General features: G+C 42.4%; 2 protein-coding genes across 12 annotated transcripts in view; one reads left to right on the plus strand and one right to left on the minus strand.

Annotated features, from left to right (window-relative positions):
- LOC117757947 (kinesin-like protein KIF13B) overlaps positions 1-3,387 on the plus strand; it is a 37,050-nt gene extending 33,663 nt beyond the window's left edge. For 5 of the 6 annotated variants that reach the window (XM_034579159.1, XM_034579158.1, XM_034579160.1 and 2 more), the window contains 2 exons: positions 519-1,851; positions 1,928-3,387. In XM_034579159.1, coding sequence (XP_034435050.1) covers positions 519-1,851; positions 1,928-2,178 — 1,584 coding nt within the window. In that variant the 3' untranslated portion in view covers positions 2,179-3,387. The remainder of the gene's footprint in view (positions 1-518; positions 1,852-1,927) is intronic. The other variant, XR_004613206.1, reaches the window with a different exon arrangement.
- A 3,765-nt stretch (positions 3,388-7,152) lies between these two features.
- hmbox1b (homeobox containing 1 b) lies at positions 7,153-25,840 on the minus strand. Of its 6 annotated transcripts, none has more exons than XM_034579169.1 (10): positions 25,593-25,840; positions 22,765-23,441; positions 17,988-18,080; positions 16,564-16,674; positions 12,286-12,439; positions 11,925-12,007; positions 11,156-11,251; positions 10,084-10,178; positions 9,222-9,305; positions 7,153-7,699 (listed from the first exon to the last, which is right to left on the minus strand). In XM_034579169.1, exons 1-10 carry the CDS (start codon positions 25,613-25,615, stop codon positions 7,556-7,558), a joined length of 1,560 nt encoding a protein of 519 aa, XP_034435060.1. In that variant the 5' UTR covers positions 25,616-25,840; the 3' UTR covers positions 7,153-7,555. The 6 variants fall into 6 exon arrangements, with proteins under 6 accessions (XP_034435060.1, XP_034435059.1, XP_034435056.1 ...); XM_034579168.1 differs by having other exon boundaries at positions 10,084-10,175; positions 22,765-23,444; XM_034579165.1 differs by having other exon boundaries at positions 22,765-23,444.
- Between the last annotated feature and the right edge of the window lie 523 nt (positions 25,841-26,363).

Genomic DNA, 26,363 nt, shown 5'->3' on the forward strand with positions numbered 1-26,363 from the left:
TCAGTATTGAACTGTAAATAAAGATGGATTACGTGTCTCCTCTTCCTCCCATTTGTACAATGGTGAAGCAAAAATATCCCATATGCGGGTCCCGCCATCTTGCATTATTTGGGGCCAGAGTCTGCTCTGTACTCATCCTGGTGTCAAGATGCCGTATCAAGGTCCCGCTTATACATGCTTAACCAAGCGTGTGCCAGTCTCATCTGTCAATCATGACATGTCATCCTGTTTTTATAGCATCAGCGACTCAATTAAAGCCAAACTAATAACATATTTGCTAATATATCAGTGTGATAAGAACTACCTGAAATGGAAAAAAAATAACATCTTTAAGAAAAATCCCTGTCCCATCCTCTAACATGGAGGAGGCAGTTAAGGGGGTGTAATGGATAAGGTTATTGTTGTACTCTAGTAGAGTTTGAGTCTATTGCAGTGTTGATTTTGGTAAGTGTCAATGTTTCAAACAGGAAGTCAGCTTCTGGGTTACTAATACAATTGTCTCTTAAATCCACCCCCAGGTTCCCATTGAGGAAATCATTCCTGCCGACATCCAAGCAGAGATGCCCCGATCCGTACCTCTCCCACCGCCCATCATCCCAGAACAGACGGAAGAATCCACCCATAGCCCAGTGAGCGAAGCCTCCAGTGGATACATGTCGACCAGCATATCTACAGTAACACTATCAGACGTCTACACATTGAGCTGGGACCTGCCCCAGATGGTGCCTGATGAAGAGGAAGAGGACACTAAAGTGGAAGAGGACACTAAAGTGACACAATCTTTGATTCACCCAGAATCCCTCCTTGTGGAACACCCAGAGCCTCAGGAGGAATCGCAGGGTTTGGACGATGAAGCAGCTGCAGACAAGATTGACTTGCCACCGTCCGAATTACACAATACTCCATCAGATTCAAATCTGAGTCTTGAAGAACCAAATCAGTTTCAATCAGGTAGTTTGAAGGAGGAAGAAATGCCAGATCCCGCAGAAGAATCAGATCTACCAGACCAGGCCGAACAATCTGAAGACTCAGCTGCTGACCCGATTGGATTAGACCATTCGGAGCCTCTCAGTGATTCAGTGGAAGTCGAGCAGAATGAAACCAAACCGGCAGAATTGTTGCAAACACCCGTCTCAAAATCAGAGACCCCACAGGAGACAGAAGAATTCGAGCTACCTGCTACAGATGAGACAGAAGCAGAAATGCCGCTGCTTGATGAAACACAACCGTCAGGGCAAGAAGGTCAAAGTCAGCCTGAGCAACCCGAAGAAGACGAGGAGACCTTTGACACGTTTCAAGATCCAGCTCCAAACCTGACCCCAGTTTTGTCATCAGTTGACTCAGTTCTTCAAGATTCATCAGAGCAACAATCAAACGCTGAGGCCTCGGACCCTATCGACACCTCAATCCTGACCTCAACCTCAGCAACAGATGAAGTGCAAGAAGAATCGCCCGCCGATGAATCTATGAAAGCTCCAACAGCTCCCACTCCTCTGTACAGCATTCAACCTTCCAAATCTGCTGCCTCAGCGGCCAACCCCTTCAAGATCCAGAAAGTTAAGTCCTCGGACCTCAAGTCCTTTCACGGTATTATGGATGAGGAGACGAGCGAGCACGGGGATGAGGCCAGCAGCCATGGAAGTGGACTCCACCTCTCTGTGCCAATGGAAACCCTGGAGATCATCTCGGATTCTGAGGAAGGAGATGTAACTTCAATAGTTATCCCTGAATGGTTGAAAGAAGGGGAGTTTGTAACTGTGGGGTCCAATAAGAGTGGAACTGTGCGATATGTGGGACCCACTGATTTTGCGCAGGGTACCTGGGTGGGAGTGGAACTGGAGGTACCAGCAGGTGAGGACAACAGACCTAAGTCTACGTTTTTCTGTCAAATTAAACATCTAACACACTTTTCTTGACCTTTCTCTAGGAAAGAACGACGGCTCAGTGGCCGGCAAGCAGTACTTCCAATGCAACCCCGGCTATGGGGTGTTGGTACGGCCCGACAGAGTGTCCCGCGGTGGTGCCAAACGCCATCGCCAACAGAAAAAGCGCCGCAGTGCCAACCTGTCGGGATCGAGCCCTAACCTCGCGGCCCTCACCGCTCTGGCCAAAGGCGAACCCGGCGGGGCCGCGGGCAGCCGCAGCAGAGGGGAGAACCGCAAGTCCTGGAACACTTGAGAGGCTTCGTATCTCCAGAACAGCTGACTGCTGCACACCCACTCAGACATCGCGTAAGTTTTCAGAAGCCACAGTGTTTTATTTGAGCAGATTTATCACAGAATTCACTTAGCTGTACGATTTGGGGACACGAGTAGTCGCCTCTCGCTCTTCTGTTGGAAGCCCTGTTCAAGCTGTATTACTATTATTTTACGACCTGATGTACCAAGTGATGGAAACCTTCAGAGAACTGTTGAATGTCTTATTGGAAAATGTGAATGTTTTACATATGCAAATTTCTCTTTTAGTTAATTTAACTTTTAATGGTGGATGTTTCATTTTGTAATGTATTTATTCGAGACATGTTAGATAACAAAACACTGCCTCAAGATCATCAAATTTCTTTTATCTTTTAACATGTTAATGTCTTCCCGCCAGGAAAAAAGTATCTTTGTGTAAGGGTCAGTTGTTAAAAGTAGTTTAAACACACTGGATTATGACTCTAAGGCTGCACAACACCTTCATGTGCTCATATTTCTACTGTTCAAAAGATAATATGCAGCTTGTTGTTTGGATGGACTTCACTTTTCTCTTGTGCCTTGAAATACGACGACTCAGCAAATGTGCCTCAGTGCCACACCCCCACATTCTTTTGTCGACACGTTGAAAAATAAACCTATTTTAGCTCTTGAATGTGTTTTTCTACAGTTTTACAAACTTGCACTCTCTTTGCTGACAGATGCTACTGAAATGTTGCAACATTTTTTAAAAATCCACTTTGTCCATCCAACTGTGTGTGTGATGATTGATTGGAAGTGACTTCATTTTTTAAAAGAGATATTAGATTTTTTTTTGTTAATTAATTCAATTACATTGTGTGGGAGCCTTGTGATTTGTGCATGAGGACATTTGAGGGATTTTGTTTGTCGTAGTGAAATTGGTGAATCATTTTATGTATATGCATTCAAGCTGATCATTCTGTCCACCTTAATGCTTATTTATTTAAAGATGAAGACACTATATTGTTTATCAAAAGCAAAAATCGTCTTTTTTAATGTTTGAATTAAATAAAAAACAGTCAATTTCAGTCTGCTCCTCTTTCAAGTTTATTTGTATACAGATTTGAATATTTGCGACCAACGCAAGAGTAAACCCAGAAACAGTCTCGTTGATATAGCTTTATTCTCTTGTACATTATATATATATATATCATACTAAAATAAACACAAGTTAAAAAAATGAACAAAGAAACTGTACAAAAAAATGTTTATATACTACATCTTAATTACAGAACAGTCTACTGTCCAAAAAAGGCACTAAATTCTGAAATGGGCAATACAGTAACTTTGAACATAACTAGATTGAAGATTGATACAACAGCATTCAGTCTTTCTCAGAGCTATATCGGGATGAAGTGGATGGTGTTTCACCGGGGACACAGACGGACATGGAGACGTGTTGACCCTGACACACCACAAGAGGACGCCCCTTCAGAGTAAGCACCGCTGATGGAGAAGAGCCCGTTTTAAGGTTTCAGTCTGTTTCTTTTTCCCTGTTTTCTCCTGGAAAAGCACAGAATCTTCACTTCCTGAGCACCTTAGGGTTTTTTCTTCCATCCCATGAACATTTCTGTCAAGCTCGAACACTCTCGTAAAATACTGCTGGATTAGAACTTGTACTTGCTAAATGGGCCGTAATGGCATCTCTCAAACATGAAGGCAATTAATAGAAGCTTTTGATACTGGGAGAATAATCTCTAAATGCACTCTTCTGATTTGTTTTCCTTCCACACAAGATTTATTTCTAAACACACAATATTCTTTATTATTGTCACACCAAATCCTTCAAGTAGAAAACACACCCAGTGCTTGGCAAGTGAGGAGTGTGAATCAGTTAATAAAAGGAATAGATCAACTCCTGTTTAAGATTTAGTTTTTGGTGTCGGTGGCAAAAACTATTAGTCCAAAACACAATTTTTCTGTTTCCATTAACTTCAATATTAGGGCAATGGAACACAATGGAACCTTGTATTTTCATACATGGCATCACTATCTAGTGATAGAAGATAGAATTGTAGTTGTCATCAGAAATATAACAATATATTTGTGGCACATCATATGATTTTAAATATATAAAGTCAACGTTAAAATGCTACGTTTCTCTATGAAGTTTGGTGTGACATTTAAAAAAAAAAAATCCACATTCTGGGGCTTTTATTTCACATGATGTCAGAAGCAACTGTGCTGAACTGTTTATTGACACCAGCCCCTTTATCGTATATTGGACGTTTTGTCTTTTCAAAGTGAGGCTTGCGGGAAGGAAGGTTAAATGTCAAGCTTAGTCTCAATTTTTCATAAGGTGCATCGATTTTTCTTTAAATCTTTCACAAAATAGCTTACTAGCTCGGACACAAACGGGGGGCGGGGGACTGTTGTTCAGCCAAACAAAGGGTGACCCAAAAGAAAAAGAAACGGTTTAAAATGATGATAGAACAATAAGTCAGGAGAAATTAAAAAGCAAGAAAAAACAATAAAAGCACGTTTCATTTCAAAAACATGTCATTCTTTTTTTTTGTACATTACCATAAAAACTGAGTATAAATACATATTGTTTTTAATCTTTCAACCCTTTCATTTTGAAACAAAGGTCCCAGTCACTGTATCGCAGCTTCATATATCTGGAAGAAGTAGAATTAAATAGTTCACTAGACTATAGAGCAGAGCTGGAAGATATTGTACTCGCAGGATCCTCACACGAGATTATTTGATAGGCCGCTTTCTGTCTCACACTTCCTGGTTGACCGCTTTGTTTAAATCCTGCTTTGTATAATATTTTCCCACTTATCCAAAACCATCACTAAGGCAGCGGCTCCTTTAAAGAAATAGCTCGACATTCAGGGAAATGTGCTTCTCTGCTTTATTTTTTTTGTTGCCAAATCAACAACGCTCTCATGTCGCTACGCTAAATATGAAACTAAAGCTATGAGTGTGTTAGCTTAGTAAAGATTGGAAGCAGAGGGGGACGGTAGGCTTGGCTAAAAGGTAAAAATAAGTCCATCTACTTACAGCTCATTACTTAACACTTATTTCTGGTATGTTTAATCCATACAAACACATGAACTGTAAAAAAAATTAACTTTTGATGTTTTTTTGGCGGGTGAAACTAAACGTGACGCTAAAGCTAAGGTTAGCATAAAGACTGGAAGCAAGAGAAAACATTTTTCTTCCTGCTTCTGTCCAAAACTTTTTATTTGCTAGCACCTCTTTGTTTAAAAGTCTGAAATAAGGAACAGGAAGTGTGTATGGCCATAATAAAATCAAACCACCAATAAAACAACGTCTTATTTTTACCCTTCATTTTTCACTACTGCATGCTAATAAGTGAGCTTTAGATATGCTAATAGGTTTACCTTGAATGAAACAGACTAGCCATTTCCCAGTCTTTGTGCTAAGCTAAGATAAGCTAACGGCTACCGCTCTAGTTTCATATTTAGCACACGGACATGAGTGATAACAATCACAATTTCCCAAAAGATTCAAACTATTATTAAATCTTCCTCACCCTAAGGTAAAATCTGAAATATCAGTCTCAGACTGACAAAGTGCTAATACTTGACAAACACGGGTCTTAATACTCTAAAGGAACATTTCATCTCTGCACATGACTTTACAATGACCTTCAGTCAAAGATGGTTTTGGAAAATTTCCACACGGGGCAAATAAAATTTTTTAAAAAGAATACATGGCCGATAATTATCTTCTAAATCACCACTTTTAGTATCTCGATTCTGATTCCCTTCAAAGTGCTGCTTCAACCATTGAGGCTTTAGAGATGTAAAAAAACTAAAAAAAAGTTTTTTAAAAATGCATAACAAGTCCTTCTGATGAACCATTTCCAGAGTGAATTTAGTCTAATTCCGATACCACCGATAGGAATAAAAAATCTTCTCAAAGCACATTTCTTTAGGCGATTATAAAGAGGCAGCGTCACAGAACGAGTAACGAGTAGTAAATAGCTTAGGGGTATTTTATCATTATGTCTGGCTGCTAATACCCATCTTTACTGACACAGGCCTGCTGTAGGGTGAAGCCCACATGAGGCTTCACTGAACATGAGAAAACTACTACGTACACCAAAGGAGTTAGTAGAAATCGCTTTGGATCAACATGAACACCATTTTTAGATTAGTCTTAGCTTTGCGCTCCAAGCATCTTTTCCTTTGGCATGGATGACATTTAAAACAAAGCACAGTTCCCCTTATTAGATTAGCTTAAGTTTGCTTGATTATCACATTGACCCTAAATTGATTCTCATAGCCTCAAGTATTCAACAACAGTATCACTGGGAAGCTAAATACCAAGGCAAAATGACCGTATATCCAGTCACCAGTTGGGCTAAAAACAACAGGGCAATGCAATAAAATAAGTAAAAACACTGCTGCTGTTGGATATAAACCTTCACATTAACATGTGCACTAAAATGTTTATTATTCTTCCCTGTCAGGAAATAAACCTGCTGTATACGGCAAAAAGATAATGTGAGGTTGTCTGTATGGAATTAAGGCTACGTCTTTTTATAGGTTTTCATCCAAGAGCAGCTCTACAGTAGGAAAACAAAGCCATTCCACAGAGGAATGTTAACTACAGAGGATGAGGACAGTGACGGGACAGTTCTGTCTGCCAATATGAGCCTTTCTGACAGCCTTGGTGCCAGAGAGCGAGAGAAGGAAACACTCTCCATCCATCTTTCCCAAGATGATGGCTGGAGGCTGCTCTTTCCATGAATTGCACAATGAAGAAGGTGACATTTTGAGGGGTAGGTAGGTAGGTACCACACCGTGAGGTGAGTGTGACTGAGAACCATAAGAACCATATATATATATATATATATATTATATATACAGTACATGTTATTACTGAGGTTGACGTTGAGGTGAGATAGACAGAGGATCGGCTCAGACAACCAGGCTGGAGAGAGAGAGAGAGGAAAGAGAAGAGGTATCCTGTGAGGAGTGTGTCTATTGAGGGAGGAGAGGGGCAAGTTCCTGGGAGACACAATCCCAGAAGAGAGCCAGCGTTTTGGGGGTTAAAGGCCTGGATGCCACCTTTTCTCCTTTCCATGGAACATTTTCACAGAGATCAGAGGACATAGAGTGACCAATCTCTGCAAGCTGTGTCAATATATTGTGGAGGGTGGGGGGGGTAATTACTGTTTACATGGCATGTGGGAGGAGGGAAGTGGAGGAGGGAGGCTGAGACCGGCAGCAGTTGGCAGGGGGGGCTGGCTGAGTGACCGATTCATGAGGTTTACTAAGTAGAATTAGTTCAGTCAGTTTTTTTAAGCCCTCCCTCGTTTCCAAACTTTTCTACTCCTCCCTCCATCCCGGGTCCCGTTCAGTTCATTCGTCCTCCAGGGACTCCGTCTTGATGTCGCTGGGGACCCCTCCGGTTCTGGACAGGGCCAGGATGGTGTGGTTGACGGCGGCCATCTCTACAGCGAGAGAGATGGGGTCCTGGTGCTCGCTGTGTGCTGCGCTGTCATCCTGACACAGGGAGGACACAAAACACAGCGGGGGTTCACAATGGGTCCAGAAAAAAAATGCCTCTAGTAGATCGGACCAATATTATACCTGTGTTTTCATTTACTGCTTCGTTTTTGCCATCACGTTGACCATCTGATGATTTGATTGAGGTATCATAGGTTAGCAAGTGTAATGAGGCCTTCCTGGTTTGTAAATCTTTGGCTCTTGTGGCGCGGCAGTGTGTGGTAAGAAAGGTACAATGCATTTAAAGGGTATTAAGGTTAGTGTTTTTTTTTAACCTTTCTAAAACAAAAATGCAAAAGTGAACAGATAAGCTGCTATCATTAGCATGTCCTGCGAACTACGCTACTGCCTACAATAGTAACTGAGACCCTTACACCTGGTATTAACATCCGTCCTGAGAGACCCGATCACAAGTAGCCAGCGCTGAGTAAGTGTGTTCACACCTGGCAGTAAATGTGTCCTGAATGTGTCTCCTGTGACCACTTGTGATCGGATCTCACTTCCCCGCTCTACATGCAAATTAACACGTACGTCATTTGTGTTAAGACCAAATGATGTTGTTTTGACCCAGTCCAAGATTTCCTGACTAATATGTAAGTTCTCATCCTAGAGGCCATTTCTCCTGTTACATTAGCAGTGAAAACATATGTAAGCTAAGCAGCCAAACACGGTTATATTAGAATGCAATAATTATATACACATTTAATACTTGTAGCTCTAAATTAGCTAAAAGACCTTTTTTTATTTTGTATGTGAGGATATTGACCAAGAGGTCATACTAAGGTAAGGTACATGCAGATTTAGCCTAATACCTTTGACATTATATCATATATGCAGCCATCAAGGGCATATTTAAGACCCTCCGACAGGGTTCTTTTAAAAACAAGCAGGATTAATGTTAGCTTAATTAGCTAGCTAATAAAATTTGCCCTGAAAAGTTGTCATTTCAGCCTGTAAACGTTTACAGCTGTGGGCTGCGAGTGAGACTCTGCTGCCATCTACCTCTGTTTGAAATCAAAGATCCTGTTTTAAAAGTTCCCGAGGTCCATCTGCACCTTTGTCGCTGTAATGTTCAGGATGTTATTCTAACCAGCTCATGTTTGTGTCTGTTTACAGGATCACACAATCTGTTTGGTGCAGTGGATCAAGATATTAAACAAACCACACAATATCTGCTGTGGTCCAGTTTAACTTTGTGAAATGAAATCACATTTCCATGCTGAGGGAGCCAGAAAAACAGGTGAGCAACGACATCAAGCATCAAACCAACTTCTACATGATGTGACATCTGATTGCTGTTTAGTGGAAGCTATTTAAAGACATGCAATCACAGTATTATTGTGGTGAATGGACCCTTTTAACCTCTGTCTGATTTGAGTTTCTCTTGGCCTCTGGCTGAGAGCGGTGCTCCCTGCAGCCACAGACACTGACACATTCAGTCACACATGGTGTAACAAGTAGTCCCAGATTATAAGAATGAAGCGTTCTGGCACATATGTTTCTGTATGTGTGGGGTTACCTGTGTTGGTGAGGTGGGCTCCAGTCGGTAAAGGCCAAACGGTCGGCTGAGAGGTCTCTTGTCGAAATAGGGAAGGTCACAGGCCTGGAGGTTAATTGACAGAACAACAGAATTACTCAGTTAGTCCCATAGCATTTGAAAGTGTAAATTCAAGTTTCATTCGGGAGATAATTCAAAGTATGCTGGTTCACAGTACTGCTTGACAAGATTAAATACTGCCCGTGTTCATCATTAGCTGCGCTAGTTAAATGAAACTGGCTATTTATTTTTACCTCCAGCTGCCATCAGGTACAGTTTAGCATGTTGTGAAATCAATACTAAAGCTTGAGGGCTCAAACTTAAACAGTCCTCATCCGTGGGTTTCTACAATAATACAGAGCATTACTTCTTTCCACTGCTGCAGCTTAGTTTCCATTGGCTACAGGAACAAAAAGAATAGAATGAGCTTTTGTTAATTAATGTGCCTTGAGCAAAAGTTCGTCACAAAAAAATAAAGAACTTAATGTGCTTTCAGGATTTGGGGAAAGATGTATTCAGTTGATCTGAAGAAAAAGCAGCAGTTTAAAAGGTTTGTTATGCATTTTTATGTGAATGATGTATTTGTGAACAGTTGCTGGTTTCAATTAACACGACCTGAACCACTAAAAGGGAAACTAATCAGTCAACTGATGTATTGCTTGGTCCAAGGAAAATGAGCCTATCAGCATATGAGGAATGACCCATAAATCAAAGTACAAAAATATACATAAATACATAAACCTTTAAACATAACGTTGGAATAAAGAGGAGAGGGACCTTAGATGAGTGGTTTAAAGAATGGTCTGGAACTAAAATCTTTTTGGGACGTTTAATCCCTCTGTACCTGCTCTGTGAAGTCATTCCCATCGATGTCGTCGCTGTTGGAGTGTCCTCCAGGACTCTGCACGTCTATACCATGACTCTCCAGGATTGTGGCTTCTTGGAGGAAGACGATGGATCGTTAGATTTACGATGGATCACTGATAATATCATTAATAACAAACTGTGCAATGTATTAGTTCTAAATGAACGACATTGTACCCCACAAGTACTTCTATAATTACTAGAGACTTAGACACCAGACACCACAGTCACTTGTAACAATGCTGATACTATTGCTAGGGAGTAAAAAAAATGCTGCTATAAAATGCTGCTATATGATGTGTGTGTGTGTGTGTGTATGTATGCATGTATATATATATATATATATATATATATATATATATATATATATATATATATATATATATATATATATATACATACATACATACATACATACATACACACACACATCAATAATTGTAAAATACAAAGTTTTCATATTGGCAAACAAACAAAGATACGTCTGTGAAAGGCTGGTATCAACCAATATATCGGTCGTGCTCTAATATAAAAACTACACTGCAATGGAAAAGTAGTGGCTTAAATATTTTGCTAAATGTTATGCGTGAATGGCAAAAACAAATTGATTGAAATTTACTTGACACTGTGACAGTTTAACTTAATTGAACCAAATAATCCTGGAATAACATCTAAATTTACACAGTTAATTTTGAAATAAATTCAAATGAACACATCTGGAACTTGGCTGATACCAGAGGGTTACATACGACATTAGGAGGTTTACTTTATAAACCTTTGACATCTATGTAAATGCAAGCAGCATTCATTTCACAGCACTTATGGGGACACATCAGCAAAGGTCATTACAGACATTAGGTGACTGATGAACAATCATTACTATAATTATTATAGTAGGGCGATAAATTAACGGTGAGCCATTCAGTGCATAAGAAAATGTTATAATTAATGTTATTAAATATGAAAAAGTGCCATTAACACAAAGGAGGTAATTAAGAGGGGGGTACATTGTAATCAAAAGTCTTAGTGGTCCCTCCCCAAAGCCACATTACCAATGTTGGCCCGTCTCTTGATCTCTTTGCGACGGTTGGCGAACCAGTTGTAAACTTTCAGCGAGGTGACCCGCTCCAGATCGGACAGCTTCTTCCCTGAAACAAATCGCAAGACGCAAGAAGTCTCATCACTCAGTGCATCATGTAACGGTTCTTGGGGGCTGTCACAAGGTAAATCTGTAACCTATATATCCCCCAACCTACTAATAGGTAAGGATGAAAGTATAAAGCTATGTCTGGTTATCCTGACACTAACACACCAAGTACATCAATATCAGTAACTCCCACAAGCAAAAGAAAGTTGATCAATGCAGACACTCTGTGTTACTGTGAGCACATTGCTCCTACGTGTCAGGCTGGTAATGTTCGGCTCCAGCAGCTGACAAAGGTTTATTATTCCCTCTGATGAGAATCTACAGCTTTTATAAAGATGCTCATCAGAGTAGGTAAAAGACCCTTGTCCTCCGCAGAGACTAACAATCCACACCGAGCTCCACTGGATCCTCTCAGAACAGTGATGTGCTGTTTCAAAGGAATTGACTGGTTAGATGTTATACTGGTTGATCTCTTATCTTGAACTTAACCTGCTCTCGAGCATATAAACCATTCAGCATAAGTTACAGTACCATGGTGATATACTCTGATAAGAGGTGGATGAACTTCGTAGGACTGAAAACCCTGAAGTAAACCTGAAGTTACCCCGATAACCCCAAATCCTGCTTCGTAGTACAGGGCCCAGGTCCCGAATAACCTGGTTTGTGTGATGTACCTGGTTTCTGAATCACAGCGTTGCAGGCGTTTGCAATCTCCTCCCGTTTGGCCTCGTCTGGGTACTGGTTGTCGTTGAAGTAGCTATAAATAGCAGAAGAGTCACACTGATTAAATTCATTTCCCTACACAAGGACAATGTCAACAGAGCGGGGTTACTGCTGTCTGTAACGTACTGTGTGCACAACAACCAAGCCAATAATCTGAGTGTATGACAAGTCACAGGCTTTGTTTTGTCATTGTCCGGCCATTTTCTCAGACAGGTTGCAATTCCACGAGGAAATAAGGGACAGGTTATGAAACATACTCCCATTTATCATTTCTAATCTATTGCTTTTCTTTGTCCCTCCCCCTTCACTCACCTCTCCATCACAGCCAGGCACTCTTTCCTCCAAGTGAAGCGACTTCCCCGACGCAGCCGGAAGGTGCCGGGGGCAGTGGTGAGGGGGGGCGGGGTTTGCCTCCACTCCATCTCCTCCAGAGCTAACGGAGCCGGCCGCATGTTGAGGGTGGCACCTACGGGTGGGACGCAGCACAGACATTGGTAAGTTACAACCTGAGACGGTGCATCAGTCAGGAAGAGTCAGTCTGCAGGTGTGTTTGTGATTTGGAAACACAAAACTGCAAAAGTCTGAAATCTGAAGTGTAGAGCAGAATATGTAGAGCAGGTTGTGTCAGATGAACTGAGCCCAACACACAAACAGCCAGAAAGCCCATCCCTCATGAAAATGTGTGCGAGAACGCACGTCGCCTTATGCAAATCTCACAATATATTCTGATTATAAACTCCAGTGAATAGTGCTGACAAAGACGCTGCTGCCTCATCTCAAATCATGACCACAGCAGAAAGGAAAACCACACAAAAGCCTTGATTTGCACTCACAACTCGTAAAACTGGAAGCATAAAAACTAAAAGCCTGGGTATAGAATGCGGTGCGCAGCTCACCCGCATCGTCATAACCTAACCTGACACACACATTGTCAATGTTGCCTAACTGGGTCACCCTGCAACAGTCCAGGTTATCGGGACAGGCGTGAATAGGGCATCTCTTTTCTCTGCAGCAGTGATGGAGGCATGTGCACAGAGCTGGGCTGGGCTGAGCTGAGCTGAGCTGGGCCGGGCTCAGTCTGGCCATAAATAGCATAAAGCAGTTTCTAGTGCTGACAGTGTTGGCAGCGCTCCACCGAGGAACATGCCGCAGAGGACAAGGCGTGGGATGGCTGCTGCCTGGCTATAGGTTGAAACATCCTGTCCACGTACATATGCACGTGCGCACGTTTGTGCACAGTCAGGATCCAAAGACAACAGGAGGCCCATTGTTTTTGTTGTTAGTGTGAGTTTAAAGTTGTGTGCGAGACAACAGAAAGACATCTTTAGACTGTGACTCTTCTCTACAGCAGCAAACTAAAATATAACCAACTAACATCCAAGTTTCCTTTCGGTCACATATGTAAACTTTGGTTTCTCTTGAAAACAGGTTTGAGAAGACTTGAATCTAAGTTGTGTAATTAAAGTGAGAAATTGCAACATTAGCCTTTAAAAACAGAAAACTTTTCAATGTCTCAAAGTTTATGATGAGACAAGTTTTAAAAAGATTCTATGCATATTCAATGATTCAGTCTTTGGCCTTAACTATGAACAAATCATAATGAACAAATAAATCATTCAAATGAATGTGAAAAGACCCACGTAGCAGCATAATAAACATTATAAAACTGATGCTGTTCAGCCAAAGTGTTTCCTCATATCAGCTCTCAGAAAGTTTGGGGTCATGTTCATCTGTTCATCGATTGTTTCTTTGCTAGTTTCCATGATTTAGTATATCAACAAAAAGAACAACCGTGGCCTTGTTTCTGATTTGGCAACAAACACAGCTTATAGCGTTTATGCACAATAAATTCAAAATGAATATTTAACCTTTTCTTATCTTCAAAAGGCTGGTTTTGTATTTATAATAAAAAAGTAATTTTCTTATGAAGATGATAATCTTATAAACTCTTATCTTACAAACTTTAAACTTACTTGCTATGTATTAAGACACAGTCAGTAGCAGATACTTTTTTTTTTTTTTAATTATTCATATTAAGTCTAATAATTACAGGCACTTCTTTCACAAATGAATTTCTTGCTTCAGATATGTGAGCTGGTCCAGCAAAAATAAACCTGGCAGGAAAAGAGCCGGACTCATACAAGGCACATGGATCTGAGGGACACACAGAGACACCAGCGAGTGGATGATGTCCAGCTGCTGGAATGTGAAACAGATGGACGCTCATCTGCTAAGAGTGACGCTTTTGTTGAGCAGGCATACGGAGAACTGAGATGCAGGGTTTGATTAGATTGATAGAGGGAGAAGGAACTGCTTTAAAAATTGAGGAGTCACTTGTGCTGATTAACTGCATCATGGGTTAGGGTTAAGTCTTTTGATTGTATGCAGACCCCCTCAAAAAAAATATATTGGAAGAGCAAGGCTGTTTCTTTTGTTTTCACATGGACGATGTGGATTTTAGATCACAACAAATTTTTTTTACATCTAGATGTGTTAAATAACTTAAGTAGCACATTTTGTCTGATCCCACCAATTTTTCAAAGGAACAAAAATACTGGGACATGTCACGGACAGGTTTTACTTGTTGTCCTGGTGTTGCCTTTTAGGTTGACTGTTTACACATTGAATAGCTCTGAATGTTTGCTCTTGGTTTTTGGCTTAAGATTTGCCCGTGAAGACTGTGTTTATCGTGAAAGACCATAAAACAACATTGGGCAGATGTGAAGGAAAAAACACAAAAAGACAATGCCCACAGAACTTTATGAGGGGAAAGATGAGACATCTTTACTTGACCAAGTCCATTCACTGGACTTCACTTCATGAAGATGAGAGTGAAGAAAGAAGCAATAACCCTGAAACAACAAGAACTAAAAGAGGCTGCAGGAAAAGGTTGGAAAAGCTTAACAAAAGTTTGGTAATGTTAGTGAGTTGCAGGCTTAATGCAGTTATTACAAGCAAGAGTTATGCAACCAAATATGAAATGTTCTTTACTTTAAGACTACAGCTAATTTAAGACATGCAATGAATGCTGCACATTTTCCTGAAATGTTCCAGAGCGGCTGTGTGTGAGAAGGCAAATGTCAGTGGCTCCAGACTTTCTCCAGAGTGACTTTCTGAAAACATCCTTACATTCTGCTCACCTAAAATTAGGGTGGTCTAATAAGAAAAAGGTGCTCTGTCCTAGGTTGTTTACCACATCTAGACATAAATAACAACAGGATAGAATCTTTCGTCTCATATTTATCTAAACTTAACACAGGAACAGGCTTTAGCCATTCCAATACTTTTTGAGAGAAATGTAGTAGACTGTCCCACTTCTCTGACCCAACTTTATGACTTAATCATCACTGGAAATAAGTTGCACAAGTGTCCACTTAATAACTTGCAAGTCCCACTGGTGTGTTTATTGGGACACACTTGCTGACTTGTCTTGACCTTAGATGGAATCTTATTTGTTGAGCTACTGTGACTATTAGTTTACACAACTAAAACAGAGGAACTGGTTCTTTAGGTGGTTTACCAGGATGCTGCTCTCTTGCTATTATACCACATCCCCTCATATTCTCTGATGATATTTCTTACACCGCAGTAGCAGTAGTCAGCTCCTACTATCTGTGGCTCTTACAATCCTGCTCTACTCTGTCTCCATCAGCCTCCACTTTATTACACGACTCAAGCTGCTTGTGCTCACGTATAAGATATCACATGGAAGTGAGCCATCGTGTACATCACATCCCACTGCACCACATGTACCACAGTATGCTAACTACTTCTACTTACATCATTAACAGCCCAACAGGAAACTGCTGGTAGCTGAACGTTTTCCCGCTGTGCTTTCTCTCTTTGGAGCCGTTTCCCTGCTACCACAACTTAGTATTCACACCGACTCCATGAACTTAGTTTCTTTGGCCCCGTTCAGAGCTGGTATTAACGTCCGTCCTGAGTAATCCGATCACAAGTGGATAGCGTTAAGTTGGGGTTTGTGCAAATAATCATGATGACATTTGTGAAGACCAAAGATGTGGTTTTTACCCAGTCTGAGTTTATAGATGTGTCCGATGACAATGTTTGTGTGTGTCGGCGCAAGAGAGAGAGAGAGAGATGAAGAGAGATAAAGAGCGAGCGGATACAGGAGAGAATTCATGAATGAATGCGTGCAGCTATGAAGCAAGATTTGAACAATTTAAGAAAAAGTATCGCGGCCCCTCATGCTTGGCCCATGATGCATTTGCGTTCACACAGTGAAAAGAATGTGGCGACATATGGTTCTCAGGATGCGTTTGGGTGCGTTCAGACCTGAAGTTAGTGCTGTCCACTCAGATCACTCAGGATGGATGTTAATACCTGTTCTGAACAAGGCCTTGGATGACCTTGACGATGACACTGACAATGTTGGCCCTGTTTGCAAGATTCACACGTCTTCATCTTATGTTTGCTTAGAATATTTATTTTTGTTGCCCTTTGCATACCACACCATCCTGGAATGGGAGGAGAGGAATCGTCTCTGATCCCCGTCCAAATTTTGCTTCCATTTTAAACCACATACATTTAATAAGCTACACAAATAAGAGAGAGAGAGAGCAAATGTACCTGGTGTGGTTTTCTCCAGCGTGTACCAGCGGTAGAAGGCCCTCTTCTTCTGCTCGCTTAGGTCAGAGCCATGCTGCAGCAGCCAATGGGAGATCCTGCTCTGGCTGATGCCTGGAAAGCAGCCAGACATCGAATTACAACAGAGTGTTTTGCATCAACCGCCGGCACAGTCTCTAGACAACCCTTAGAATAAGTCAAGAGAGACAGAGTGGAATACTAGAGGAGAAAACTCTTTTCTCTCTCCTTAGCTCCGACTTTATTTCTTCCCCAATCACTTGTCTCTCTCTCTCAGGCTGCAGACGCACAAGCACTGCTGGGCACTTGCATCTGTTTGTACTGATTACCTCTTAAACATTAGAGTTTGACTGATGTGGGGTTGTCACCAGAACATTACAAAGATCCAGTCCAACTCACCTACCCAGCCTTATTATTCATCTTTGAAAACATCCAATACAACTTCTTCAGATGCAACAAGAATCCTTTTATTACATTATTGAAAGGCAAATAATCTTCTCATTAATCAGCAAGGTGCTATATTAGCCTAACTGGTCCTGGTCAATGTAGTATCTTCCAAGTCAAGATGGGTAAATATTAAACTTCTTTTCTATTTTAAATTTGTTATGTGCTTGTGGTTCCTACTTTTTCTTATAAATAGACTTTTGGGATTTTTTGAAACACTCGATATTATATCACTGATGTTTTTTCTTCTGTGTATTTCACCTACGATTAGGAGAAATGTGTTTAATTTCACCTTGCCCAAGTCAAATTACAGTCCATTGTTCCACACTAAAACTCTAACTCAGTTTCAGTGCATCCTGTTTGTAGGTCAGATATAAAATCATATCCTATTGTACCAAAGAAAGTCTTTCTTGAATGGCTCACAACTCTGACTACTAAGGAGTCGATCAGATTTAGACGCAGTAGAGGAGGTTAATGCTGGTAGTTTAGCAATCTTTGACATTCAGCTCTGAAACAGAGAACAGGAACTAACTGCACTGCTCTGCCCTTCATATTCCCACGACACATACTCAGGTCATTTGAAGCAAAGACTCAGTTTGTGAAAGTTAACAACATCCTTTCATGATGTTAACCTTCTTGGCTCTCTGTACGAATAAATAGAAGCGATTGACTGATAAAATGATATTCAATTTAAGAGGCTTCTCGACTGCTGATTCGAATCATCACTGTTTGAGTGGAAACTCAGCAAATGATTATAGGAATCCACAAAGGAATGGAGGATTTTAGCTTTCCACCTGAGCCAATATAAAATGCTAAACACACGCATGCAAATTAACTTGAAAAGGACATTTAACAATGAGTACATGTGCATGACAGACAAAAAGTGGCAGTATTATTGCAACAGAAAACATCTCAAATGAATAACGTTGTTCCATAGTGTGTCAGTATGTGTATACATTACTCACCGGTAACTTGTGCCACGACTGCCTGAGAGATCCTCCTGTTCCCCAGGAACGCTTTGATCTCCTCCTTCACCATACTGCTGTCCCTCCTGCAGACACAAACACGAACGAGAACACAGCCGTGCCATTTAATACACTGTCAGCAGCAAGAGCCTGAGCACCAATGTTTTAATTTACATGAGCCCACATACAAAGAATCACCTATAATGTTTTATGAATTTGATAAAGGTGTAAAATCTAACTGACAGACTAAGATCAAAAAGATGAGTTGCAAAGATAATATTCCTGGATGACTGGACAGAATTTATTCTCTACTTCCTTCTTTTTTTATGGTTTGAGGTAGACTTGCATGTTTAATTCTGGTGAAAGCTGCTGTATCATCATCGACCCAGCGCTGTTGATGCTGCGCTCCTTTACATCAGACTTAGAAGAGCTGTTTACGCTGCAATGACTGATGCCTTTGTTTCATGTCAGATAATCTATGTGTGTTATTTTTTATATTGTACCTATTTATGGGAGAACTATTAAAACAAGGCTCCATTTTAGTCTGAGCTGCATGTTGACAGCATTATTGCTGTAGTGTTCTCTGGTTTTATGGCTCCCACATAATCAATGCTGCATTTCAGAGGAACACAAACGGGCTCTGAGAATTAAAATGAACTGAAGCACAATCAAGTTATCTGTATTTTCCAAATGTATGTGCTGGACAGGTTTCCACTATCTTAGTCGTCAGTGGGGAGAAAATAAAACATGCAGAGACATGCAAGATTGGAGGGTGCTGAGTGAACATGTGCAGTCACACAGTGTACCCACCCTGCTTTTTGGCATCAAGCCCATTCCCCTCCCCTATACATACACAATAATACACACACACATCCACAGACACGCACCGAGCTTATGAATGTCTCGGCTTTAATTCCTCATCCTGGTACAGACTGTGAACACCTGTCTCATCCTGACTTATCCATACTAATACTGCACACTCTTCTTTTTTTCTTTTCCAAACACAGGAAGGCATTTCCAGGGTGCGCCTTCACCACCCAACTTTAACAGCACTGCTGCTCAAACCATACAATCACAGCATCCTTTGAACCAGTCAGTATCCCAGACTCACACAGTCAAAATGGAGAATGCATCAAAGTCATGATAGCTCCATATTTCTGAAATGAAAATGCGTCACGACTCTTGACATCCAGCATCAATATCCTCCACACCATCCTCCTGCAGATCAGGCTAAAATTAGAGCTCAAAAATGCTGCTTGTATCGACACCAGCGAATCAATGTGGCACAAGCTGCTGTACAAGACTGAGGGAGAGTGGGAAGTGGGAGTGTGGGAAGTGGAGGAGGGAGAAGGGCGGAGGTGGAGCGGGGGGGGGAGGAGGGAGGGGGTTGACAAACTCAAAAGGCCGAACCCCTGCAGAGACTGAAATGTGCACTTAAAAGTGAGAAAAGTCAGAGGGGCGCTGTGGGATTGTTGACAAGCTGAAACCTCGTGTCACGCCCCCGCAGCCCTGCTGAGCGAGACGCTGGAGAGTCCTACGTGCGGCGAGGACGAGGGCTTTTCAACGCTTCTTAACTTCTCGGCTGTCTAAAGAGGACATGTAATTTAATGCAGAGGCAGCATGAATGAGCAGTGGGACAACCAGAGCAGCGCCGAGGATACTGCCTTAGCTCTAAATGTCAATTCTTATTCTGACTGGGCAGCTGGAAGGCGGCAGGAGCCCACAGCAGCGGGAGCAGACGACAGACGTGTTAAGTGCAAGGGAGGAGAAGAAGAGAGGAGGTGGCTAACATGTGGACTGTGATGGAATATGATCCCTGAAACTGCCAGAGTAACGAGCTGTAACTAATTACTGACATGATTTCAAACATCAGTGGTTACTGGACGTTAAACGTCATTGGATGTTCCTGTATGCAATTTCATGTAGTTTGCAGAGGTGCACAAGTGAAAGCAGTGTTCTTTCGCCCTCCTTAGGAAATGTCATCCTGAACCCTAAAGGCTTCTCCAACGTTTCCCGCAGGACACTTCCCCTTTTTATGCAATAACATCTTTCCTGCCTGCACACATTATCTCAACAAGAATGCCTTCATGACGCTCTGTTATTTTGATATACTCCATTACAGGATGTACATCTTTGTGTGGTACATGCTGTTCCAAGACAATGTACTAATCACAACTGTCATGTGGTGCTGCTGTGCTCGAGATTTGGAATCCCTGCCAGCTTTTCTGTATTTGTTCAAGTCTGAATCTTTAGTTGTCAGCACAGTTAAAAAATGCTAGTTAACTGTTTCTAAACTCACAAGAGAACTGTAGTAAAGGCTCAGTCCTCCATCTGCATCAAGCTGAAATTTACCGATTTGTTGATTAATCAATTAGTCAATCAGCAGGAGGTTAATCAGCAACTACATTATCAGTTGCACTAAAGTCCTTTCTCAAGCCAGACCCTACCCACTTCGTACACTCTCAGCTCAATGAAGGAACCTTCTTAAGGCGTATAGTTTAGTATAAATAAAGTAACAAGCTTCACGATGAAATAAAACTTGCTCCCAAGATTTTTGAGAGAAATGTATCATCTGGCTTTTAATTCTAATGTTTGTAAGCTGCTTAGTTTTTTTCAATGTTTGTACAGGTAGCCGCACTGACATTTGCACAGAGCTCCTTTACCGATGAACTCAACTCAGTGTTCTCAGTCTTTGCATGTTTTTGTAAACGCGAGTAAAACTGCTAAAAAAGAAGATTTGACTCCTTTCCCAGAGGAGGAGTTAGCCTATTTCCCCCCCCCAAAAAAAATGCGTCAGGCTTGATGTCACTGACTGCCGGAAGCCGAGAAGCTCTCTCACCCTGCTGTCTTGCCAGTGTTGCATTTTGCATATTATGAAGGGGGAAAAAAATACTGTAACACATTGTTCCCAAAAGTACACAAACATTCATGGCTATTTTAGCACAAATGTTCCGAAGTTCAATGCACATCATAATGTTGCAAAGAAAATGTGCAGTATCTAGACTGAAAATTAATGTGATCCCTCTGGTGTCATGTTTCCATCCCCACCGATTGGAGACAGAGCTGATAATGTGTGTCTAAAAGTCATTTGAACCAGGAATGAATGACGATTGTGTCCATTCACATTGCAGACCAGTGGAAAATGGGTTAAAGTCAGCATTGATGCAGACTTTAGGGATAGGGAGACTGTGTAGGATGTAGAATGTGGTCTGAAAAAGGGCCTGAGTCACCAAGTCTTTTGCATGCACAGATGCCAGTTATTGACTTGTTCCAGGTTTTCTACTGTGAGGATCTGCAGCTTTGTTTGCCTTATGTGTTAATCTTTGGGGTTTGATTTAATTGTTTGACAAAAGAACATGTGAAGATGTCACATTACGCTTCCGAAAAATGTGATGGGAATATTGCCATTTTCTGTCTGTTTTCTTTAAACCAAATTGTTAATTACATTGATCCACTGAGAAAATAATTAGAGAATTTATTGACAATAACAACAATTATTTGCACTACTAGAGTCAAGGCGTGGTGCTGAATACTGCACGTGTAAAGGGCCAGCTCTCTGCACTGCACTCAAAGATGCAACTGTACGTCATGGCTCCATGGAGCCCGTAAGAACCATCACTGACAAGCTTCCTTATCATGAACAAAACAAATAGTTGGTTCAAGAGAATTTGAACAGCACTTGGGACAAAATGTGGCTTTTGTCACCCGGAAAAACTTTGCTTTGCAGAGATACCACTGAGATAATGAAAAATGGACGACACTGCAAAGTCTTAATTTCCCGCTGCACTGATATTAGTGGCATTGGTTTAACCACACAAATAATGATGGCATGGAACTCACCAATGATCCGTTCTTTTCGTCACATCACCGAGTGTTAGTTTGGTTATAAAAGCTTTTCAGCACAACCAGCCTTTCCAAATGATGACAGAGAATAACAAAAAAATGATGTGATGGCAAAACCATTTTCAAATGCCTGGTGAACAGAATCTGTAGCCATATCAAAGTAGCTCAGCAGGTACCTCAGCCATTTTTCTTTCTCGGATCAGCAGCTTAACTCTGGTGAGTAATGTTTTCTCTGCTGTTTTCAAGATATGAACTCTGAACCTCTGCTTTAAAGCCTGTATGGACAAAAAAAGTACTCAGAAAAAAGAAAACAACAATTCCATGGCAAGTGGGAAAACTTCATCTGCTCATGAAGTTCGTGTTATAAGCTCAAGAAGTAAATGTGGTCTCACTTATTTGTAGCAAATTTGTTTACTAAATGTCAATTTCCAAGGTCAAGAATAAACTTTGAAGCTCAGTTTTCAACAGATCAACACAATGGAGCTCCAGTGGAGTTTCCAGTTGGTACCATTTAATCAAGCCTGATATAAACTGTGCTTTGTTGTCTCCTCACTGTGAGCATTACTGTCAATAATGAAGAATCCCTGACTCCAACCAAGTGGCCACTGCAACACTCTGGCAGTTCCAAGTAACAATGCATCATTCAGAAAGGATGGATTATAGATGTCAATATAGCTTTTAAAGGACCTTTAGTACTTTCTGTCCAGTGTCCTTTATACACAAGAACATTTTGCGAAAGGGTAACACAATGTAGTAAAAAAGATAACTCATGAAATACTTGAGAACCACGATCTCAGATGACACACTCTCAAAAGGTTACATACATGTTGTCCAGTTCTGCAAGTGCCAAACTAAATTTGGACAATTGGCTCAAAGGAAAAAGTTACCAACAACAAGTTATAGAGCTCACGTTGCCCTGACACTACTGACCTCATCAGTTCCTCCACCTTGTCGTCAATGTCCAGGTCTTCCTCTGTGGCTTCGAACCCAAAAGCCCTCGCTGCGGCCGCGCTGTTCACTGGATACCGTGGAGGAGACAGCTTCCCGTTGGGTGTAGCAGCTAAGCTATCACGCCCGTTCTGTGACAGCGCCACCAAGCTGACTGGTGATGGCAGGATTGCAGAGGGCGGTGGCGGCCCTGGAGGCGGGGAGGTGTCGTAACTGTTGCTAGGGGACAGCGAGAGTCCCCCGGTGCTGCCGAACTGCGTCTGTGTGGCGGTGGAGATTTTGGAGGTTGTAGAAGAGGCGGCGGCCGCAGAGTGATTGCTAGCGCTTCTTTCGACGTTGTTGATGGCGCTGCTGTTGCCGTTGCATGTCACGGGAGAGGTGGTTGTTGCCGAGGCAGTGTTGTTATTGTTGAATGTGGTAGTTGTATTCGAGGCAGAATTGTTGTTGCAGCTGCTTGCCCCGCCTACTCCGTAGGAGGATGAGGAAGATGAGGAAGAAGAGGTGCGGCGACCAAACTTGTCGCCATGCTCCCGGTCCAGCCGGTCCAGAGTGTCGAGCGCATGCAGGATCTCCTGCTTGCTCATGCCGGAGCGCCGCAGCCGCTGCAGCAGATCTATCTGCTCAATAGTGAAGCGCGGCTCCTCGCTAAACTCAGACATCCTGCTGCTGGATGAGAGACAAGACAGACAGGTTGTGAGACAGAGGAGGAATAAGATGAGGGGAAAGGAAACAGGAAATGCAGGGGGGAAGTTAAGGAAAGGAAGTGGATGCTCAAGATGTAGAGGGGAAAACTGGAGAGAAAAGAGAGATGGAGAAAAGGAGGAGCAAGGAGGAAAGTCAGGCTGAAATGAGACAGATGAAGGGATGGAGAAGGCAAGGAGGAAATGAGGGGATTAAGTAGGAAAGACAGAAAAGGAACAGTTGCAGAAAATGAGAAAGATGGGAGAAGGGAAGTGAGGCAGAGAAAGGTAGTGGAGGAGTTTGAGGGGTAAAGTAGAAAGAGACGGGTGGGTGAGGAGAAAAACTGCAAGAGGAAAATAAAGAGGCAGCAGATAAGAAAAGGAAGACAAGAGCGAGAGATAGAAGTGTGAAAGAAAAAGGGAGGGAGGGGCAGGGTATAAAAATCTGCTATTTTTGGGAACCAGCAGGCAACACACGCAGAGTGCCAGAGTCACCTTGACAGCTGATGCTATCTTAACATTCTGACTGCTGTTCTTTAAGAGCTACAATACATCCCCGGCTCGGCACACCACCCACGCTGTACGTTTTTCATAAGCAATTTGCTGTGCTCAAAATCAATGCAACTGGAATCAGACTGCGGCAGATTTTCCATCGTCTGTGCCGGCCCGACCTTATGCTGATATGATAAATGGTTTGAAAGGGGTCACCTGCATCCTTGTACATCCATGTTAGACGAAACAGCACAGAAGACAGGGAATTAAAGACTGTATGACCTGAGAGGACATACAGTGTTTTAGGGTTATCGTGTAGGAAAGTAATACAAGTGTGGCGAATAGAAGCTTGAGAGGCTTTTAAAGAAGAACATTTTTTTCAGACAGAGAGGGAGAGTCACTCTGGGTCAACACTGAAATACTTCCATACCATCGGCCAGCTTCATAGCAAGGGTGAACGTTAACTAGTCTCTTAAGTTGTCATTCATATGGAACACTACTTAGGTGTCAATCATTATCAAGCACAGTTGCACTGCAAAGCCCGTCACATTGCACACAGAGAGATCAGACACACGAAACTGTCCCTGTCTGACTGCTTTACACCAGAACACCACTGCTTTCGTCACGTACACGCAAACGCACAAAGGACGTCAATACTGTGATTATGTGCTATTCCAATGCAGTCACATTGTGTGTGGTAAAGCCATGGGTGATAGATCATTGGCCATTCTGTTTAACTATTCACCAAGTTAACTATTCACTTTGGCTCAAGCTGGTTTAACTGGTTGAGACACATTGAGCAGAGGAGCAAAAAACTCAACCTATTACAGATTCCATTCTTAAACTTGTGGGTGAAACAGCACAGGGTGGACAGGTGCTAACCAAGAAGAAGAAGTAGTAGTTTAGGACTGATTCTTCATTCTAACTGAATGTGAGAAGATGCTAAAGCAAACTTTCCTTTATCCACATTCTTGGCCGGTTTGATAATGAATTCAAAACGGGTGAAACAAAGTTCAAGACCTCAGAGATGAATACAAAATTTAAATAAAATCACAGTTCCATCGTTTGATTCTTCACCATGCAACCAGCACTTAAATACAGGCTGCGTGCATCACATGGTCCCACCGCAAACCGAACTCCTGTCCCGGTCCTAAATGTGACCCTGGTCCCTGCCAACTCTCCCCCCTCCATGTGTTTCTGTGTTGCTGTCTCTGGGGCCTGCAGCGGAGGGGGGAGCACCCATCATCGGCCGCTGGAGTCAGCGCAGCGGGCGAGCCGCCGGTGCTGATGCCAGCTTTCACGCCCTTTGCCCGAAAGCTAACGTTAGCTAAATGTTTTCTGTGGCACACGGACGATGTCCGGTAACGTCAAAGCAGCCGGAGTCAAAGCTCTCTAACCCCAAGTATCACTTTGCCTTCCTCAGCACCACTTTGCACTGACACCAGCCCGGAAGCATCACAGAGCACGAGAACCACTTCGACACGGGGGTATTTGGGTAGCATCGGGGCTGATTAGCATAACTTGCTAGCCGTGCCAGCGCCGACAGTAGCTGTCGTTAGCCGCCGACTGTCGCGGGGCTAGCGGGCGTTTGATATTAATAACATCACTTTGAGCGGTGCACGCAGCTAAGCACGAGACTTACCTCGGTTCAAATCGTCCGACCATTTAACTTTGCAACTAGAGCGAAGAGCCGCTGCGTCTTCCACCGCAGCCGAGACGTCAAGCTGTCTGACGAACGGTGCCCCGTCCGACCCTCTTCCAAGGATTTCTAATCAGAGGCGAATTATTTGCCTCTCCGCTTTGTCTGTCTGACAACAGCCATATTGACAACTAACACCTCCGAGCAGCTCTGAGGGAACTGTAGTCTCACTCTCGCCCGGGCCTCCACCACGCGGCGGCGCCCATCGCACCGAAGACTACAAGTCCCAGAGAGCAAAGCGAGCGGGGAGCTGATGGCTCGCTGATCTACAGTTGTCACAAAAGACGATGCAGTTTTTAATGTGGCCACAGAGGCAGAGGATGGCTGCTCCTCTTCACCCTGACACTGCTGCTCCAGCTGCTGGAGTCAACCAGTCAGGGGGTCTGACACCAATCCACCAACACTCAGAGGTAACTCATCTGTTCACACATGTTTTTACAGCTTGGTAACAAAGTTATTGCTCAATTAAAACAAGTAAAGGAATGTATGCTTTTACTCAAATGAAAGGATGCAAATTAAGTTGAAAGTGTAGTAATCAAGCCAACCATAGGGATTAAAAGAATGTCAGAGGGAGAGCCTCTGGAGTTTCAGCTGTCTCTCTCCACCTGGCCCCTAGTATAAAGTCTGCAGAAACTCCAGAGGAGCCAATGTGAACACACAGCAGGAGGTCCTCCGCAGGATTCACTGCAAGCAAGTTTGGGGGGGTGCTGACGC

This window comes from Hippoglossus hippoglossus, chromosome 24 (genome assembly GCF_009819705.1).
Source record: "Hippoglossus hippoglossus isolate fHipHip1 chromosome 24, fHipHip1.pri, whole genome shotgun sequence".
Classification (NCBI taxonomy): domain Eukaryota; kingdom Metazoa; phylum Chordata; class Actinopteri; order Pleuronectiformes; family Pleuronectidae; genus Hippoglossus; species Hippoglossus hippoglossus.

Coding starts and splice junctions, on each gene's coding strand:
- hmbox1b (XM_034579165.1), bottom strand. CDS start 25,615: ATGGTCGGACGATTTGAACCGAG. Junction 23,445..25,592: donor GTCGGACGATTTGAACCGAG/GTAAGTCTCGTG, acceptor TCTCTCATCCAG/CAGCAGGATGTCTGAGTTTA. Junction 10,179..11,155: donor CAAGAGACGGGCCAACATTG/GTAATGTGGCTT, acceptor TCTTCCTCCAAG/AAGCCACAATCCTGGAGAGT.